The sequence below is a fragment of the Xenopus laevis genome, chromosome 9_10S, assembly GCF_017654675.1.
Source record: "Xenopus laevis strain J_2021 chromosome 9_10S, Xenopus_laevis_v10.1, whole genome shotgun sequence".
In the NCBI taxonomy this organism is placed as follows: Eukaryota; Metazoa; Chordata; class Amphibia; order Anura; family Pipidae; genus Xenopus; species Xenopus laevis.
This window is the reverse complement of record NC_054388.1, coordinates 106,124,330-106,146,126: the sequence shown is the minus strand read 5'-3', so window position 1 is coordinate 106,146,126 and position 21,797 is coordinate 106,124,330. Positions and strand designations below refer to the sequence as shown.

The 21,797-nt window shown below is 41.9% G+C and overlaps 1 protein-coding gene across 1 annotated transcript; it reads left to right on the top strand.

The window, feature by feature from the left end:
- The first annotated feature begins 4,069 nt into the window (after positions 1-4,069).
- Positions 4,070-20,693, top strand: flcn.S (folliculin S homeolog). Its single transcript, NM_001127836.1, is given in 12 exon segments — positions 4,070-4,083; positions 8,029-8,315; positions 9,740-9,886; positions 11,989-12,210; positions 12,292-12,452; positions 13,411-13,502; positions 14,501-14,691; positions 15,531-15,644; positions 15,927-16,050; positions 17,139-17,270; positions 17,538-17,643; positions 19,871-20,693. Coding segments are annotated over 11 exon segments (1,740 nt in total). The 5' UTR covers positions 4,070-4,083; positions 8,029-8,066; the 3' UTR covers positions 20,073-20,693.
- Positions 20,694-21,797: the final 1,104 nt, after the last annotated feature.

Below are 21,797 nucleotides of genomic sequence, written 5' to 3'. Positions count from 1 at the left end.
CAAGGCCGCATGGTCCCAGTGCCGGCCGCTTCTTGCATGTGTGACAGCACCGGCCCTTAGCGTACCCCCTTTATACACACATTCGAGAAGGAATTAGAGGGAATATTGATTGACTTCAATTTCATCTGAATTTTTAAAAATCACTTTTAGCCCCCTCTCTGCCACTCCCTGTAATTTGCTCCTTAATTAAAGGGATTCTGTCATAATTTTTTATGTTTTTATTTCTAAATGTCACTGTTTACACTGTAAATAATTTCCTCTACAATATACAATTTCACTCCTGAATCAGCAAGTGTATTTAGTTGTAATGTTGGTGTGTAGGTGCATCTCAGGTCATTTTGCCTGGTCATGTGCTTTCAGAAAGAGCCAGCACTTTAGGATGGAACTGTTTTCTGGCAGGCTGTTGTTTCTCCTACTCAATGTAACTGAATGTGTCTCAGTGGGACCTGGATTTTACTATTGAGTGCTGTTCTTAGATCTACCAGGCAGCTGTTATCTTGTGTTAGGGAGCTGCTATCTGGTTACCTTCCCATTGTTCTGTTGTTTGGCTGCTGGGGGGAAAGGGAGGGCGGTGATATCACTCCAACTTGCAGTAAAGAGTGACTGAAGTTTATCAGAGCACATCACATAACTGGGGGCACCTGGGAAACTGACAATATGTCTAGCCCCATGTCAGATTTCAAAATTAAATATAAAAAAATCTGTTTGCTCTTTTGAGAATTCTGCGGGAGCAGCACTATTAACTGATGTGTTTTGAAAAAACATTTTTTCCCATGACAGTATCCCTTTAAAGTTAACCCTTGCTCTATATCCTGAAATGACCTCAGATACAAGCAGCATTGGGGAGAGTTAAAGGAGGGAGTGGAGGGCATAAGGGGACAAAATGAAGCATGGCTGACACACACCAGAAAGAAAATAAACCCCAACCTGAGTCATAAACAACTTAAAAGTCAATGGTTTAAGGACAGAGCCCACACGGGACTTCCACTGGAGTAACTACCATACTCATAGACCCTACAACTGTTGGAAGATGGGGCCTTGATGATCTACAGTATAGATCTGAGTCTGCTGTGTGAGGCTTTCAGCACATAGAAGGAAGGGTTTTGTATTTTTGTTTTGTATTTCATGTGTTTCCCAGTAAAACACCTGCCAGGCCGTTATTACAAATTTACCGGTAAATTTGTAATAACCTTATCAAAAGCCCTTGGCCCTCTACTCGAAACTTACCTTTTCTTCGCCTTCTGGCCATTGCGCCATGTGTCTCCACCCCTTTTTGCAACGTGGCCCATAGCCCCACCCCTTTTTGCATCACATCCCGCCCCTTTTTGTTCCCGCCCCCACCACTGGGCGGTAATTTTTTTTTAAAAGGTGGCAACTCTACCTGGCCATGTCCTGTTCTGCCCTGATCATCACACCATATTCTGTCCCCAACTATGTGTATGATTACTCTCTAAGGTTGCCACCTTTTCTGGTGGCTAAACCCCGAACAAAGGGAGTGGGGCTAATGCATCGGGGGGGGGCTAGGATTCCCACCTTTTCTGAGGGGACGGGGCAGATAGCATTGGGGGTGGAGCAGTGATTTTCAGGTGGGCATGATGACATCAGAGATGATGTCGTGGACCCTGCCGGTCAGGGTTAATACATCACTTATATGCAACTGTCTTTCACAATGTTTTTAATGGGACAGAAAGTTTCGAACTGGACAAACGGAGATGTCCAGTTAAAAACCCACACAACTGGAAACACTCTATCTATTCTATGTTGGTGTATGTAGGGTAGGGGGTAGGGATTTTCTTTTATTAAGGGTTTGCTTCTCCTTTAAGTACAGGTATGGGATCTATTATACAGAAATCAGTTATCCAGAAAGCTATGATATACAGCAATGCTCATTTAGAAAAACTAGTTTTTATTTTTGATTGATTGTCTTATTTCTGTTTATGTAATAACTAGAAATCAACTGTAATTGATAATAATAAAGCCATGTCAAGGTATCTTGGTATTTAATTGATTTTCATATACAGTATTGGCCAGATTATTGTTCGGGTTTCACAAGGCTATAGAGAGTTGAGACCTGAACAGGCCTTAGAAAAACCGAAATCTTTGGGTCAAAACTGAACAGGTGGCAACCCTAGGGGGGGGGCAGTGGTGCTGGGGGGGGCATGTTGACTAGGGTTGCCACCTTTTCTGGGGGGAAAAACTGCCTTCCTATATATTAATCTTTTTTCCCTATTAATAACATTGGGATCAACCAGAGCCGTGCCAAGCCGGCCAGGCGCCCTAGGCAACCTGGTGGGCCACGGCGCCGGCTCAGTGCGTGATCGACTGCGCATGCGCGAAACTTCGCTCCAGCGCGCATGTAGAAGCGTATTTACGTGTAAGATATACGCAGCAGTCGGGGAGAGACGGGACCGGACATGGGGTAGGCGACAGAGCAGGTACGTGCCTGGTGCCCCCCCAGCTTTGCGCCCTAGGCACGTGCCTACTCTGCCTACCTCTAGTTCGGCCCTGGGATCAACCATCATTTTTACTGTCCAGGCTGGTAAAATACCAGCCAGGTGGCAACCCTAATGTTGACACAGTGATGTTGATTGGGGTTATGATGGGGGGGTTATTGCATCACTTAGATTGGCTGGATTTCTGTCAAGTCTTTTTGTAATGTTTTAAACCAGACAGTCCTATGAAAAACAGGGATGTTCGGTTCAAAACTTGACAGGTGGCAACCCGAGCTCTGTCTATATTGTGCCTGATGAATAAGCCCAATGCTTTTATTAAAAGTATGGGATCTATTATACAGAAACCAGTTATCTAAAAACTCTCTGACACACCACAGCAATGCCAATTCATTAGTTTTATCGGATTTGCTTTTTTCTTTCTGTAATAATTTAAAACTGCACTTGACGATAACTAAAGGTGGCCATACACGTAGAGATCCGCGATGTCGTCAAAAGAGCGGATCTCTCCCCAATATGCCCACATCGAGGTGGGCCATATCGGGCTGATCCGATCATGGGCCTTAGGGCCCAACGATCGGATCATAATGTAGCCAACACGGGCGGTTGGATCGCGGGACTGCATCAACGAATAGATTCCCGCTCGATCCGATGGGATTTTTAACATCTGCCCGACTTTCAGACAGGTATCGATCGGGAAAGCCCACTGGAGGGTCCTACACAAACCGATAAGATGCCTATTCAGTCTGTTGGCATCTTTTATCTGCCTGTTTATGGCCATCTTAAACCACATTGTTAATACGAATCACTGTGAGCATTATAATATTTTGATGTTTTTCATTTATTGGCCAAATTATTCTTCAGGGTTTCACAAGGCCGAAAACCAAACAGACCACTGAGACCAGAACAGGCGTAAGAATATAAAATATATATATATAGTCTGGTGCAGGCCCGGACTGGCAATCTGTGGGTTCTGGCAAATGCCAGAGGGGCTGCTGAATGATGCCATAGAAAGTCACTATTTAGTGGGCTGTTTGGGCCTCTATGTACTTGAAATTGCAGGGACTATTTTGACTCCCAGTCCAGACCTGGTCTGGTGTGTTCCAGTCTGGGGAGTCACATTTCCAGGGGGAGAGAGACTAATGCACAGGCCTGTCCCTGGGACCTTGAGGCAGTTGGAAGCTATGCCATGACATGTAGTGTATAATAAAGCAGAATAACATGAGAGTGAGTCTATGCCAATTCCTGTGTAAAGAAGACTGAGAGTTACTCAGAGCTGACAGAGCACAGTGACAAACATCAGCACATGACAGGAATCACATGAGAGTTTAGGGTGCCAGGTTCCTAGCAGGCTGGACTACACTATTACATTTTTCCAGAGGGGCGCACTTCTTTCTAAAGGTTGTTCAAAACCTTGATTCCGTCTGTCTAACACGTACGTCTTATTAATAATCCTCCTCGCTTTCCTTTCCTTTACGTCAACACGGAATTATTACATTTAATAAATTCACGCTGCCTCGGTAAGAAGAACGATTTTGGCTTCCCCCCCCCCGCGCCCGCGCGTGCGATCTTCCAAAGAGAAAGGAAGTCTCCGCGGCTGTCACGTGATGTAAACATGGCGACGTGACTGCAGGTCTGTAGATTGGGGTCCGGCGGGGGTAATGGCACAATCCAGTAAATGTTTGTGTGTGTTTAATGGTATATTCCAGTGTCTTCTTTCTGGCTTTCTTAGGCTGCTATACAGTCTGCTGGCGGATTAGATCAGAGGAAGGTTTTATTATTTCTGTATTGATTCATAGAAATATTATTCTTTCTTTATGAGGCTATTATACCTGATATCATACATTATATTGTTCTCATACAGGTATGGGGCCTGTTATCCACAATGTTCAGGACCTGGGGGTTTCCAGAAAAAGGATCTTTCTGTTATTTGGATCCCCATACTTTGTCCACTAAAAAAAAAAAAAATATTTCCAACTTTAAATAAACTAGATAGGATTATTTTGCCTCAAGGGTTAAAGCATTTTTTTTTTTTTTAATATTTTTATTTATGAAATGTTGTCATACAGCAGAACAATAGCAGAGTGTAAGCAAGCATAGAAACGTTACAGTGTACATAGCTCAAAAGATATAACACAGTTGTGAGGTCAATATAGTCAACAATTAGAACCATATCCCAAGACTGGGGGGTGCCCCAGTTGCAAAAAAAAAAAGTAGTTCCACAATGCCAATAGAACTAGCTTTCAAGCCGGTGCTCTTTGAGAGCCAGGGGTACCCCTTAGCTTGCCCAAGTAAGCGCCAAGGTACAGTAAGAACTAGGGGAGCCAACACCGAGTCCGTACCCTAGGAGACTAGAAATGTAAATCTTGTAACAACCTACACATAAGTAGTCCCCAGAACAAAAATGCCGTTAGACAGATTCGTTTTGTTTACATAAACAATAACTCAAAAATCCAAAATAAAGTGTTAAACTAAGCAGGGAAATAACAATACAAATAAAAAGAAAATGAAAATAAAAAACAAAGAATAAAGAGTGGTCAAACATACGTGAGGCACTGACAGTGGGTGCCACATCTGGTACTTGACCCATTAAGACATCTCCACCTGGTTAGGGATAGAGGAGGGACCTGAGGAATTATGTCTACGGCGGGTTAGGGACCCACTAAATCTATATAATAGCCATGGTTGCCAAATTTTCAAGGTCCTTTGGGAGTTCTCGGAAGCTAGACCAGTAAGCCTTTCATTCATGTAAATCCAATCTATTTTATTCTTAAACTGAGAAAAGTTAATAGCAGGAGATTTCCAAGCTTTAGCAGCCAAGAATATGTGGTTTAGTAGTTTCAGTTTAATCTTTGGGGTCCCCTTAGGAGGTATTCCGAGCAAGGCCACCTGAGGGGCCTTTGGCAAGTTCAAATGTAAAACCGAGAAGATAAGGTGATAGACCCTAACCCAAAACCTGACGACTTTCGGGCAGGTCCACCAGATGTGGGTCATAGTCCCCGGGGATGAACAGCCCCGGAAACATTGGTTGTTAGAGCTATGATGGATTTTAGCTAGTCTAGCAGGGGTCATAAAGCATTTTTTTTTAAATTAATTCATTTAATTATTTGATTAAAACGGAGTCTGTGGTAGACAGCGTTCCTGTTATTCAGAGCTTTGTGGATTATGGGTTTTCAGGTAATGGATCCCATACTAGGTTTATGGCAATAGGGCAAGGCACGGATACCTCCCAACATCTGGGAAATAGAAAGACAAGTTTGAACACATTTCTGGGGGTTTTAGGGTCAGGTTTTATGCGTTGTGACAGTTTTGCTAATGAAGGTGAATTGCCCTTTAAAAGGGTTGTCCACCTTCAAACAACTAGTTGTTTTCAGATAGATCACCAGAAATAACGACTTTTTCCAATGACTTTCTATTGTCTATGTGTGATTTTTTTTCTAATATTGAAGTGTAAAGTGTCATTTTTCACCTTCTGAAGGGGGGGTCGCCGACCCTGTAAACTGTTTTAAATGGATAAATGTAGCTGATACATTTCTTATCTTTGTCCCAGCCGAGCAGAATCCCAGAGTTTAATTAAAGGGGTTGTTCACCTTTGAGTTAAAGGGATCCATCCTGTCATAGGAAAACATGTTTTTTTCAAAACACATCAGTTAATAGTGCTACTCCAGCAGAATTCTGCACTGAAATCCGTTTCTCAAAAGAGCAAACAGATTTTTTTATATTCAATTTTGAAATCTGACATGGGGCTAGACATTTTGTCAATTTCCCAGCTGCCCCTGGTCATGTGTGTATACAATATGGCTGAATTATCAATATCCACTCCCTCTCATTTTATGTAATGTACCTGTGATGTCCATATACATCTCCACTGTCCTGCTTTCCATGAGTCAGTCCTGATTTTGTATTTGCACAGCTTGCAAACCCTGACTGCCCCCTAAAAGTCCTGTTTTCGGGGAGCACAATGTGATATGGGATGAAGTGCTTTATCCGCACTGCAAAACTTTTGTGGTTCCAGGTGCTTTTGCAAAAGAAAAAGCTCCCACTCTGCTTGGGGTAAAGATATAAAAATCAAACTATTTATTGCAGCACACTAAAAAAGCTTAAAAAAGTAAGATTTATTGGCTCATGAAATGGGGGGATGGGGACATTGTGGGTCTTTTGTTTCAACCATGTAGAAACAGGAGTGTTTTGGGGATGCGGCTACAAAGTGGACATGTTTGTTAATTGCGTCCCTCATTCAGCTTTTCAAATGTTGTGATGTATCTGTTAGGGGAAGCGAGTTATAAAAACCCAATAGCAGATTATTCTAATAAAGACCAGAAACCACAAAATGAATGGGGTTGTTTACCTTTAAATTAACTTTTACTACGATATAGAGAGTGATATTCGGAGACAATTTGCGATTGGTTTTCATTTTTTTGTTATTATTTGTGTTTTTTGAGTTATTTAACTTTTTATTCAGCAGCTCTCCAGTATGCAGTTTCAGCAGTCTGGTTGCTAGGGTTAAAATTACCCTTGCACTGATTTGATTGAGAGACTGGAATATGAATAGGAGTTATACGAGTGATTAAAAAGTAGCAATAACAATACATTTGTAGCCTTACGGAGCAAATGTTTTTTTATGGGGTCAGTGACCCCTCATTTGAAAGCTGGAAAGAGTCAGGTGAAAAAGGCAAATAATTCAAAAACTATACAAATAAATAATATTGATATAGTACAGGTATGGGACCTATTATCCAGAATACTCGGGACCTGGGGCTATACGGATAACGGGTCTTTCCGTAATTTGGATCTTCACACCTTAAGACTACTAGAAAATCATATAAACATTAAATAAACCCAATAGGCTGGTTTTGCTTCCAATAAGGATTAATTATATCTTAGTTGGGGTCAAGTACAAGCTACTGTTTTATTACTATACAGAAAAAGAAATTTTTTTTAAAAATTTTAATGCTTTTATTATAATGGAGTCTATGGGAGACGGCCTTTCCGTAATTCGGAACCACCCCCTTAAAGGAGAAGGAAAGGTTAAAACTAAGTAAGCCTTATCAGAAAGGTCCATCTAAATATACCAGTAAACCCCAAAGTAATGTTGCTCTGAGTCCCCTGAAACACAGCATTTCTTTCCTTCTATTGTGTACTGGGCTTCTGTATCAGACTTCCTGTTTTCAGCTTAAACCTCATTGCCCTGGGCCAGAGCATGCTCAGTTTGCTCCTCTCCCCCCCCCCTCCCTTCTCTACTGTAATCTGAGCCAAGAGCAGGGAGAGACTCAGGCAGGAAGTGATGTCACACCATGTTAATACTGCAGCTCCTATCCTAAACAAACAGAGAGTTTCTAGAGCTTTTTACTCAGGTATGGTAAAACATTCTACAGAATAAATATAGCATTCTAGCTTGCACTATTGCAGCTAATCTATTGGCAATAAAATGCCTCCGTAGCTTTCCTTCTCCTTTAAGTGATATCGATGACACAGGAGAACCTACAGTAGAACTCAGATTTTAAGTTTTTAAATTCTTTGAATACTGATTTTTTTTTTTCTTTTTACTATACATTGTCATTATTTTTTTTTTTAACAGAATTTAAATTTGTGGTAAAGAATCTCTTAAGTGTTACCATGAACGCCATTGTGGCACTCTGCCATTTCTGTGAGCTCCATGGACCCCGAACTTTGTTCTGCACAGAAGCTCTGCATTCCCCGCACCCCCAAGGGGCTAGTTGTGGAGACGGCATTGGCCAGGGAGAGCAAGCAGAGGATGAGGAGGTGGGAATTCAGATGAGCAGCAGGATCCGATGTCACAGTCCCGCAGAAGGGGCGAGTGCAGACTCCAACAGCCCCAGGCCTAAAAAGTCTGATATGTGTGAGGCAAGTGCAGTGCATGCATTTATATATATATATATGTGTTATGTTTATTTGCAAACATTTTTGGCAACTGCAGGGGCTGCTGTAAGATGCCACAGACTCTATGTCACTATTTATTGGACCTGTGGGGGCTGTCTTGGCCTCTTTGTACTTGAAATGCCAGGGCCTCTTATGGACCTGATGTGAATCCTCCATCTTAAAATCTCAGGATCCAAGGCTTGCTAAGAAATCTTTGTGGAATTTGGATCATTACTCTCTTAATGTTCTTTAACGTTGCACTGGCCAGATGGGTGGGAGAGGTGACCGTTCTAAAGTTAAATGCCACCTGGTTCTTCCTCCTCCCATTCCAGACCAGAAGTGAAAGGGGTGACGGACAGTTCAACCTGCTCCCAAATCTGTCAAAATCTGCTCCAAGCGCTGGGATTTTGCCAGATTTGGAAGCAAGTTGCAGGCCTTCTAGAGTTCCACTTTTCCAGATATATATCAATATAGATATCAACACATGCCATAAGGCAGGGGGTCCTCAAACTATGGCCCGGGGGGGGGGGGACGCAGTGACGTCAAACGCTGGGGCAGAGGAAAAGAAAGGATCTGTGAACAGCAGTTTAGTAGATGTGGGCCACTCACCTGGTCCAGGATCTCCTCTTGCACGCACCCTCCGCACATGTTGTGGTCCTAGCTAGAGTTACAGGAGAACCATCAATCAAATCCCCGCTCACAGGGAGAGACAGATACGTAGTTAGGTGCACTGGGAGAACAATTGTCCCAGGCCAGATGGCTTCTATATGTTAAGGGGGGGGGGGGGTTGGCTGTGCTGCGTTTCCTGGAATAGCTGGGCCCCCTTGAACTGCAAAGTAGGAGCCGAGTTGGGCCGAAGTAGGAGCCGAGTTGGGCCGAAGTAGGAGCCGAGTTGCGCCGAAGTAGGAGCCGAGTTGCGCCGAAGTAGGAGCCGAGTTGCGCCAAAGTAGGAACAGAGTTGCGGTGCGTTAAGAGCCCAGTTGCGCTGAAGAAGGAGCCGAGTTGTGCCGAAGAAGGTACCGAGTTGGCGCCGAAGTAGGAGCCAAGTTATGCAGTCCTGCCCCCCAACCAGGTCTGGACTGAGAATTAAAATAAGCCCTGGCATGTCAGATACACAGAGACCCAAACAGAGTCCGGGCCTGCCCCCAACAGTCTGAGGAACTGTGCACTGGCCCCCTGTTTAAAAAGTTTGAGGACCCCTGCCATAAGATGGCCAATACCTGTACTAAAGTTAAAAGATTACCAGGTCCACTGATTTTGACTCAGTTTCCTGAAAGATATCTGTTTGTGCCCATTCAGATGTTGATCAGTTCAGCTGGAAAATCCCATTTGCCAAAGATAGAATCTATGAATCCTCTGCTGGGAGTGGCTAGTTCGTTCATTAATATCACTGCTTTCCATTTGTGCAGGGTTGCCGTTCCTTAGCTGCGGGACATCCTGGGTACATCAGTCATGATAAGGAGACGTCCATTAAATATGTCAGCCACCAGCACCCTAACCACCCACAGCTGTTCAGCATTGTGCGCCAGGCCTGTGTGCGCAGCCTGAGTTGTGAGGTAAGGACAGAGGGGTACAGTAACAGCAAAAAAGGGTTCATCTACAGACAAACCATATTTTAATAATAGAAATTAAAATCTTGTTTTATTTCTGGTTTATTTATAGAAAACTGCATTCACGTAACAAAAACGTAACATGGCATGTCCAAGCAAGGTGGCATTTAACATCCATTGTGATGTTATAGTTCATAATCGATTCTCTTATCTTGAATGTGTGTGGTTGCTGCAATATTGTGCGCTAGCAGCCATTCTCATTGAATTTCTAATACCACCACAAAGTCATCCATGTGGCCTAGACCTGGTTAATAGAAAGATTTTCACTAATCCACACACATGCTATTTTTATGCAGTTGGGAAGATTGCCCCTTTTATTATACTCCCAACATTATATTGATACTGTTGGTAACATAGTAACATAGTAAGTAAGGTTGAAAAAAGACACATGTCCATCGAGTTCAACCTTTTTTTTATATATTAACTACCTATCTGCCAGTTGATCCAGAGGAAGGCAAAAAAACCATCTGAAGCCTCTCCAATTTGCCTTAGAGGGGGAAAAATTCCTTCCTGACTCCAAAATGGCAATGGGACCAGTCCCTGGATCAACTTGTACTATGAGCTATTTCCCATATCCCTGTATTCCCTCACTTGCTAAACACCATCCAACCCCTTCTTATACCTATCTAATGTATCAGCCTGTACCACTGATTCAGGGAGACAATTCCACATCTTCACAGCTCTCACTGTAACAAACCCCTTCCGAATATTTAGCCTGAACCTCTTTTCTTCTAATCGGAATGGGTGACCTTGTGTCAGCTGGAAAGACCTACTGGTAAATAAATCATTAGAGAGATTATTATATGATCCCCTTATATATTTATACATAGTTATCATATCTCCCCTTAAGCGCCTCTTCTCCAGCATGAACATCCCCAATTTGGCCAGTCTTTCCTCATAGCTAAGATTTTCCCTTTACCAGCTTAGTTGCCCTTCTCTGTACCCTCTCTAATACAATAATGTCCTGTTTGAGTGATGGAGACCAAAACTGTACGGCATATTCTAGATGGGGCCTTACCAGTCTCTATACAGTGGAAGAATGACCCCCTCCTCCCATGACTCTATGCCCCATTTAATACAACTCAAGACCTTATTTGCCCTTGATGCTGCTGACTGGCATTGCTTGCTACAGACAAGTTTATCATCTACAAGGACTCCAAGGTCCTTTTCCATAATGGATTTGCCTAGTGCAGTCACATTAAGGGTATAAGTGGATATTGTTACATCCCAGGTGCATGACTTTACATTTATCAACATTGAAGCTCATTTGCCACTTAGCTGCCCAGATTGCCAGTTTGTCAAGATCATGTTGCAAGGAAAGAATCATGTGTGTGGATCCGTGAAAATCTTACTGTTAATAAGGGACCTAGCCAGGTCAACGGAGGGCCAGCACCACCAATGCAGTACATATAAATTGCAGGAGTACGGTGGATTCAACATGTTAACCGAGACCTGGTTAAAGGGGGTGTAAAGGCAAAAAAAAAATAAAATCAGATTTTTATTTTCTTCAATGAAAAAGAAATATACGTCAATTTGAAAAATGCCTAGCATTTTTATAAGAAACCTGATCGAATCCAGTGAAATTCTCCCTTCGTTTTGACTGCTGCAGACAGTCCCTAACTGCTCTGCAGGGAAATGATCATACTTTCAAATGGCAGGGGGGAGCCCCCACCTTACTTCCCATAACTCCAGCAGCTTTGTTTGTTTCCCTATAAAGCAGCCGGCGACTGTGTAGAGATTTGTATCTGCAGACCCAGTGCAGTCTGTATATTCTGATTATTAGTCGGTCTTGCTGTATCTGCTTCTATGGCAGAAATTATTTTGCTGGTGCTGGTTTGATCAGTTATGATGATTCCTGAGCATGTGCACAGTTGTGGTGTATAACAAAGTTACAAGATGATGCCCTCCTGTGGCCAACTTTGAAAGCAGCCATAAATCATTTGTTTTAATAGGCACCATTTTGGAGGTACCATTCTGCTTAGTTATACATTTTAGATACATTACATTGTCCCAGAAGAAATAAAGACAGTCTCTTTTTATTGTTCCAGGTATGTCCTGGTAGAGAAGGTCCCATATTCTTTGGAGATGAGCAACACGGCTTTGTCTTTAGTCACACGTTCTTCATTAAAGACAGCCTGGCTCGGGGTTTCCAGAGGTGGTACAGCATCATTGTCATTATGATGGACAGAATCTACCTGATCAACTCCTGGCCCTTCCTGCTGGCTAAAATCAGAGGTGTCATTGATGAACTGCAGGGGAAAGCAATAAAAGTGAGTATTGGGAAAGGATAGCTGCAGGTATCCAGGCTGTGTTTGCACCAGTTCTATACATTGATGTGTGTGTTCTTGCAGGTGTTTGAAGCAGAGCAGTTTGGCTGTCCTCAGCGCCCCCTGCGGATCAACACAGCTTTCACACCCTTCTTGCACCAGCGCAATGGAAATGCAGCCCGCTCTCTGACCTCTCTCACCAGTGATGATAACCTCTGGGCCTGCCTGCACACCTCTTTTGCATGGTAAGACATGATATAGGTGTACATCAGTACATCAGGCAGCTGGAGTTTCTGACATACTCTGATCTGATAGGCTCATACAACAATCAGTTTTTAGCCTCATACAAAACAGAGTTCAATTGTTTTCAAATGACTGAATGGTCCCCTTGTATTGCCAGCTTTGGAGTTTTAAAACATACTGATTGGTTGGTTCTAGAGTTACAAGCAATCTTACTTTTGTAGGATTTGAGCCAGCACAATCTTGTTCCACACTAAAGTAAGTTCATATAGAATAACTATTGTAACCCTGTTTTTAAAGGAGAACTAAACCATAAAAATGAACGTGGCTGAAAAAAGCCATATTTTATACAGTGAACTTATTGCACAAGGCTAAAGTTTCAGCTTGTCAATAGCAGCAATGATCCAGGACTTCAAACTTGTCACAGGGGGTCACCATCTTGGAAAGTGTCTGTGACACTCACATGCTCAGTGGGCTCTGATTGGCTGTTGAGAAGCTAAGCTTAGGGCTCGTCACTAATTATCCAGCAGAAAATGAGCTTCCCTGGCTGTAATATAAGCTGATGCTACAGGTTTGCTGATTATTAAATTCTGATGCTAATTGCACTGGTTTCTGTGTTGCCATGTAGTAATTATGTGTATTAATTACTAATCAGCCTTATATTGTGACATTTCTATTCTATGTGTACTGTATATTGTGAGTGGGTCCCTAAGCTCAGTAAGTGACAGCAGCACAGAGCATGTGCAGTGAATCAGCAGAAAAGAAGATGGGGAGCTACTGGGGCATCTTTAGAGACACAGATCTTTACTGCTAAAGGGCTGTGGTTGCCTTGGGCTGGTACAGAAGCACAAAACATAATGTACAACATTTCTAGCTACTTCTTTGGTTAAGCTTTAGTTTTTCTTTAAAGGTACTGATAATCACTGGGATGTTTGCCTTTGCTTATCTCTGTATTTCCTTTAGGCTCCTGAAGGCTTGTGGATGTCGCCTTACGGAGAAGCTGTTAGAAGGAGCTCCCACAGAGGATACTCTAGTGCAGATGGAGAAGCAGGCAGGTATGACCAGCAGAGGGCACAGCTAATCTTTTGGATTTTAAGGAACAGTAACACCAGAAAATTAAACTGTTTTAAGGGCAGAGACACACAGTCAGATTCGGGGAGATCAGTTGCCCAGCGACAAATCTCCTCTTTTTCGGGGCGACTAATCTCCCCTAATTTCCTTCCCGCCTGCTAAAATGTAAATCGCCAGCAGGATGGCACTCAGATCAATCCTTTTTTCGAAGTCGCACGAAATTTCCTCGTGCACCTTAAGGTGAATTCGGAAAGCAAAGCACTTTGAGTGCCATCTTGCCAGCGATTTACATTCTAGCCTGCGGGAAGGCAGTTCGGGGAGTTTTGTTTCTGGAGCAAAACACACCAGATTTACCAGTGCAGCACAACAATACTTAGTATTTTCATTACATTAGGACACTTTCATTTTTTAGTTTTACTGTTCCTTTAAATTGATTGCAGTACATTCAAATGTGATATGGAATGGATCAAAGTGGAGCACACTGTATGTTGTCTTGAGTCTTAACTCCTTGAGGAAGACTGTCCCTTCCTTTGAACCATGTTTTACGGTGTACCTGTCAGTAAAAATACTGATCGGAAAAGAGACTTATTACCCGAAATTGAAGTAGCCTTGCTCCTGCCACCTTTTCTAATTGGAAAAAAGTAATGCAGGAGACTTGTACTGTTAAATAACTAGTATACACTAAAAGGGGGGTCAGATGCAGTTGAACTGCAGACTTTCAGCTTTAATTCAGTGGGTTGAACAAAAAGATTGCATAAAAATGTGACAAACCTGGTCTGAACCCAATTTTTATGCAATCTTTTTGTTCAAGCCACTGAATTAAGGCTGAAAGTCTGCAGTTCAACTGCATCTGAGTTGGTTCATTTAAAATTCATTGTGGCACAGTGTGTACAGAACCAAAATTAGTAAAAAAGTTGTCTGTCCAAATATTTATGGACATAACTGTATACTGAGTTTTTTCTTTAATCTGAACTGTTTGCAGATTTAGAGGAAGAGTGTGCAGCTAGGGAGGGAGCTGATGGGGAAGAAGGGAGACTTCATCCACAACCTGAACTTATGGAAGGCAGAGAGCTTTCCAAATGTCCCACGGAATCGTCCGTGTTGTCGGACTGCAGCTGGAATATGGTACAGATGCGGATGGGTGTCTTTAGATCTCTCAGACACATGAGGCAGGTAAGAAATGTATTGCAGATCTGACATTTTGGGGCAGTGCAACATAAGACTCAGATAGGGACGTTTGAGTTTTTCAGAACACAAAATGGAATCATAAACACTAGTAGGTAATGATATTGCAGTAAATTTCTCAGGTCTCGAAGTAAAAATTCACCAGTTTGGAGAAGGGGTCCAGGTGCACTGCCCTGAACCTTCAGCTGAGGGAGCGGATAACCGTATAGAAGAATTGAGCAGGCACTTCCAAGGACTAATCTTCCAGGTAGACTTGATAGACTTAAAAAGTGTTTTTATTTATTATTCCAGTGCACTAGGATACAACCAAACGCATTTTGTATCGATAGGATACTTAATCATAGGCTATGATTGTGTCCTTGGGGGACACGAAACACGGCAGGCGTTTATACATGATTAAAAAAATTATACATGATGTAAATAAAGACTTTTTTGTACTACTTCAAAAAATAATTTGGACTCCTGGATTCTACTGACTAATTGACTTTTGGTGTTCCGGAGTGGTGCCTGCCCGCTATTCATGGTTTCTTTGTGTTGCTCCCCTTTGCTGAAGGTCTGGGGCATGAGCACCCGGACCCATCATGGAAAGCGTTAAGCTTGTCCCTTTGCTCATAATATCCGTGCTTCCAATGGTTTTTAAATGATTAAGTATCCTATCGATACAAAACTCATTAGGTTGTATCCTAGTGCACTGTAATAATAAATAAAAATACTTTTTAACTGACAAGTCTTCCTGGAAGATTGATCCTTGGAAGTGCCTGCTCAATTTATCAGAACACAGTAGACTTTAGGCATGGGATGATATGTATTGTTCGACTCTTTCCCAGGTCCTGGGTGCTCCTGCTTTCCGCATGCTGGCCTGGCATGTCCTTATGGGGAATCAAGTCATCTGGAAAGGGCAAGACCAAGAGTTAATCCAGTCTGCATTTGATGTCTTGCAGGTGCGTCCATTTTTCACTAAGACATAGTTAAAGACAAAAGTTCTTTAAAGATTATTGCTGTTTGATATCATTTGCCAGGAGTTTTCTGGAATCACTTCCAGTCATAGATAATGGTCTTTGAGACAGTTCCTGATATTATGTTGATGCAGTTTCCCTCTGGTTACAATCAGTTACTTGGGCCATTGCGTTTGGGGTTATGGCACACAGGCATTTTAATTGCTGCGTAGTAGCCATAATGCATCGCAAGAGCACCCACTGTTCTGTTCTACATCTTATCTTTAGGCCATGCTTCCTGTTGGCTGTGTTCGGATCATTCCATACAGTGTGAAATATGAGGATGCATATCGCTGCAACTTCTTAGGGCTCAGCCCTCATGCAGAGATCCCCCTTCATGTCCAGTCATCTGGTGAGTGTCCCTAAAACACACAACAAGCATGAACGATATTTCCAAGATGAGTTTTATGGGTTATAAAGTTTAAGTACAGAAAATTATTATCGGCTTGGTCCCTAAGTAAAGCCAAAATTAGTTAATTAACCGCTCACCCAGCGCAGAGTAGGACCCAGGTGTAAAAACCCTGGGTCTATCGTTGGAGGGTGTAATTTCACTCAGTGCACAGCATTCAAGTCACGAACACAGCAATCTTAGTAAAGATGAAGACTCACCGAATTCACAGAGTGGCCCGGGTGCAGCGCCCCGAACCCGTAGCTGGGGGAGTAATATCAATGCAGATAGCGAAGAAGCACGCACTCCATGGACCAACGGATAAATAAAAGATCTTTATTGAAACAGCTAAAACAATGATCCTTACGCGTTTCGTATCCGAAGATACTTAGTCATAGGCATCATAGGCCTATGACTAAGTATCTTCGGATACGAAACGCGTAAGGATCATTGTTTTAGCTGTTTCAATAAAGATCTTTTATTTATCCGTTGGTCCATGGAGTGCGTGCTTCTTCGCTATCTGCATTTATAAAGTTTAAGGTTATGCTTCTTTACTAAAAACAGGTCATGTAGTCTGGCAGTTGGCTCATAATTGGTACAGGTACGGGACCTGTTTTCCAGAATTCTCGGGACCTGGGGTTTTCCGGATAAAGTATCGTTCCGTAATTTGGATCTTCATACATAAGACTACTAGAAAATCATGTAAACATTACATAAACTCAATAGGCCGGTTTTCTTCCAATAAGGATTAATTATATCTTAGTTGGGATCAACTACAAGCTACTGTTTTATTATTACAGAGAAAAAGGGAATTATTTAAAATTTTCATCATTTGGATAAAACGGAGTCTATGGGAGACGGGCATCCCGTAATTCTTAGCTTTCTGGATAACAGGTTTCCGGATAACTGATCCCATACCTGTACAGCCATGTGTTACAGGACAGGGGTTACCATTCCCCATATCATTATTTTGTAATATGATATAGCTGCCCATCAGGACTTTACAGATCCCTTTAAGAGAATGCTTGATTATTAGCATAATCCTTTCACAGAATTTGCTGTCATGGTCGATGTCCGCCATGCGAATCGATCCAACCTCTACCCTGCCCTCTTTGTGGATGACGAGCCCCTGAGCAAATATGAATTTTTGGTGGCAAGCGGTAGCCCTGTGGCCACTGACAAGGGTGAGTAATGCATGGAATAGAGCAGAACAATGGTTATAGTATAATATCTGTGTAATGTATCATAAACCCTAGTTAATAGCTTGAACTTAATTGTGTTGTAGTTGGTAACTCGAATAATAACTACAGATTTCCACTGTTGCTCTTGTAATGCAGTTGTACACACAGTTACATAGTTATACATAGTTAAATCGGGTTGAAAAAAGACAAAGTCCATCAAGTTCAACCCCTCCAAATGTACACATTAGTAAATGATATTTTTTTTTACAGTTGGACTCATCATTCTTAACAAGATAGAAGCTGCTCTGAGCAATGAGAATCTGTCGATGGATGTGGTAGATCAGTGTCTAATCTGCCTGAAGGAGGAGTGGATGAAGTAAGCAAACCAGTTTACTAGCCTTTTGCTCTAAAAGGGATACTCTCATGGGGAAAAAAAAAAATTCAAAATGCATCAGTTAATAGTGCTGCTCCAGCAGAATTCTGCACTGAAATCCATTTCTCAAAAGAGCAAACAGATTTTTTTAAATTCAATTTTGAAAGCTGACACGGGGCTAGACATATTGTCAATTTCCCAGCTGTCCCAAGTCATGTGACTTGTGCTCTGATAAACTTCAATCACTCTTTACTGCTGTACTGCAAGTTAGAGTGATATCACCCCCTCCCTTTTTCCCCCCCAGCAGCCAAACAAAAGAACAATGGGAAGGTAACCAGATAACAGCTCCCTAACACAAGATAACAGCTGCCTGGTAGATCTAAGAACAGCACTCAATAGTAAAAACCCATTTCAGTGCAGAATTCTGCTGGAGTAGCACTATTAACTGATGCGTTTTGAAAAAAACATGTTTTCCGATGACAGGATCCCTTTAACTATAGCATGTCATTTTACAACACAGTCAGATACCTACCTATTTTTAAGGTGAACTATACATTCCTGCAGCCTCAGGCATCCAATGTTCCTTCTGAAAGCGATAATATTCCTGTAAGCATATCTCTACTCAAGTGTTGCCTGCACATATTAGTTACTGGTTAGCACTTTATACAAATACTTTGTTAGAAAGTTAACCTCCAAAAATTGCTGAAATTCAAGCCATACACAGGCAAATGACCTTCAAACTCAGTCTGGAGGGGCTGTGTCAGCAGCTTTTATTGTCCCAAGTGTGGTCAGCATGAAGCACTGCTGGATTTATTTGTGGATGGGAGAATGCAGTGATCTGTTGCAGTACTATATTGTAGTTTGAGATCACCTGAATATTCCCAGTACGCACTAGTCGGGAGGCACATTTATTAAGGTTCGAACTTCAAATTCATGTGAGTTTTCGATTTTACTCAAAATTCGAATGGGGGGTTATAAAAAAAAAAAAAAAATTGAATATCTAAAACTCGGACGATATTTCCCGACCCGGAAACTCGAATTTGACTAAACTTGATTCAAGGAAGACTACTGACAGCATAAAAATGCTCATTGGACCTCTCCACTGACTTATACATGAACTCGGCAGGTTTAAGGTGGCAAATAGTCAAATTCGAGTTCTTAAAGGGCCAGAGTATGATAAATCTCAAAATTTGAATTCGAATTAAAACTCGAATTGAGTTTGGATAATTCACAATTTGAATTTGAGAGTTTTGACCATAAAAAAACTGAAAATTCTAATTCACGATTCAACCTTTGATTAATCTGCCCCTTAGTGTGACAGCAGTTGCCAGTGTTAGCAGTTTCTCTTTTCAGTAGGGATGCACCGAATCCACTATTTTGGATTCGGCCGAATCCCTGAATCTTTCGTGGAAGATTCGGACAAATACCAAACAGAATCCAAATTTGCATATGAAAATTAGGGGCAGGAAAGGAAAAAGTGGAATTTTTTTCTATTTTTATTACTTCCTTGTTTTGTGAAAAAAAGTCATGTGATTTCCCGCCTTGCCCCGAATTTGCATATGTGATGGTAGATTTTGAGTGACACAGCGTACCTATTAAAACCTTCCAAACTGTTATACAGAATAGTAAAAATAAGTGTCTGTTCCAGGCAAATATGGTAAGTTAAAGGGGTGGTTCACCTTCAAGTTAACTTTCTTTTTAGTTTTAGAGTGTCTAATTCTAAGCAACTTTTCAATTGGTCTTCATTATTTATATTTTAGAGTCTTTTAATTATTTGCCTTCTTCTCCTGGCTCTCGCTGACCCCAGCACCCATAAAAACTAGTGTTCCTTGAGACTACAATTTTATTATTATTGTTATTTTTTTTTTTTTGTCTATTCAGGTCCTCTCCTATAACTCCTTTTTCAAACCACTCCTTGGTTGTTTAGGTCATTTGAACCCTAGCAACCAGATAGCTTCTAAAATTCCAGACTAGAGAGTTTCTGACAAAAATTGAAATCATTAAATTTATTAAATCAATTGAAGATTGTTTTAGAATATTTCTCTCTATATCATACTAAAGTTAATGCAAAGGTGAACCCATTTAAGTATTACAGGTCAATATATCGGTAGAAAGTAGTCACACCTCTAGATTTTTTCATTGATCGTGCCACAGAGCACCATTGACAACTGCTTGTTTCGCTGTCCCATCAGTTATGTACTCATGACAATACTATTTCTTACTTGTGCAGTAAAGTGAAAGTACTCTTCAAGTTCACCAAAGTTGACAGCCGACCCAAGGAGGATACACAGAAACTTCTCGTTATCCTTGGGGCTTCAGAAGAGGACAATATAAAACTGCTGAAATTCTGGATGACCGGTCTCAGCAAGACCTACAAATCTCACCTCATGTCCAGTGTGCGCAGCCCCACTGCCTCTGAATGTCGCAACTGAGATGCATAATCCCGACCAGGAGCCCTGGAAAGGGAACAGTGATATTATAAACAACATATATTATTTATTGACCCTCTCTAAATCTGTATCCCATAATACAAACTGAGCACTGTACTCCCCTAGCCGGCGCGGATGCCTGGCCTATCCCTGCTTCAGCAGACTCAGACTCGAACAGTTTTGTATCTAATTCAATTCTTGACTTGTTTGAACTGAATTACGGGAACCCTGATGATGTCAAGTCCAGACGTAATCTACCTTGGAAGCAGCAGACTATACAAGGATATGCATCTGTATAACAATTAAAAGAACATATCCGAGGAAATGATGCCATATAAATAACAATTTTATTAAACAGTAATTCCTACAGGCATTTCAATATGTTTCATCTATAAATAACAGCTGCCTTCCTTACTTATATTGATGGTGGATAGAATGGGGCATAACGATACATTGCCTTTCTCCTTGAGCCCTTGTCTGCAGCAGTAGATCTACAAGCAAGCTCACGTAGGTCGGGGGGGGTTGTTGTTGACTATTTCTTTAGTACGTACATATATACATAATTTTACTTCTGAGCAATGTTCATGTCTACTTTTTTTAATCACATAAAAGTTCATGAATCAGGCCCATTATCTTTTGTTTTTATTACATGAATTTTACTCTGTTGGCTAAGGCCACTGGCAGCTATATGATTGGCATACATTTTGGGATGTTTGCCCATCATCGTTTTTCTAAGTTCAACATGCAGTGCCTGAACAGTGTCGTAACTACTAGGGGTGCGGGGTACGATTGCACCCGGGCCCGCTGGAGCCACAATGTCGGTTATTGTGGGCGTCTGGGCAGGGGGTGATTTTATAGCCTGCACGCCAGTAGCACTCTGGCACAAGATTCATAGGGGGGAGGGCTTGACAGGGGGGCCCAAGTGCCCATCCAGTACTAGGGCCCACCTGCAAGGAGTTACACCACTGCCTGAAAATGATTCAGCATTGCTGTCATTGATAATGCCATGATTACGTAAACATGGGCAATTTTCATTTAAATGCCTTTTAAGGCAAAAAAAACCCTTAAAGGAGAATCAAACCCCTAACTTTTTAGTTACCCCTCAGTGCAGATTCTGGGATCAGAGTTCACAGCAGCCATCTTACGGGTCTTCTTCCAGCGCTTCTGCAATTTCCGTCAATTTCAGCGCATGAGCAGTTGTCGCAAACCGGGGAAATTGCTCCAACTGCGCATGCATCGCACCGAAGACTCGGAAGATGGCTGCCGTGAACTCCAATCCCTAATCTGCACCAAGGGGTAAGTAAAAAGTTAGGGGCATTTGCCTGGAGTAGCAGCTAGGCGGGGGGGAGGAGGGAGGGGGGTCTATGTGGGGTAGAGGGGTAGGGGTTTTTTAATAAGGGGTTTGTTTCTCCTTTAAACCTCACCAGTGTTGACATGGGGTGATTTAGGGCATTTGAGTGTGGTATAAATTCCCAAAAACACATATATGGCCGGCTTTATTGTTGCTATCCAAGACTGGAACCAATATGGCTTAAATTGCTAAAACAAACTGCTGAAACAAGTAGATGCCCATCAGTAATGAAGTGGGGTCCAGGGGCACATGCCATAAATTCTTCAGTTTATGATTAAATGCTTTGGGGCAAAAAATGCATGTGTTTGTAAAGCATATTCCTGTAGTAAAGTATACTTTGGGTGCATACCCCATATGTTTAAATAACAGGCTGTCAG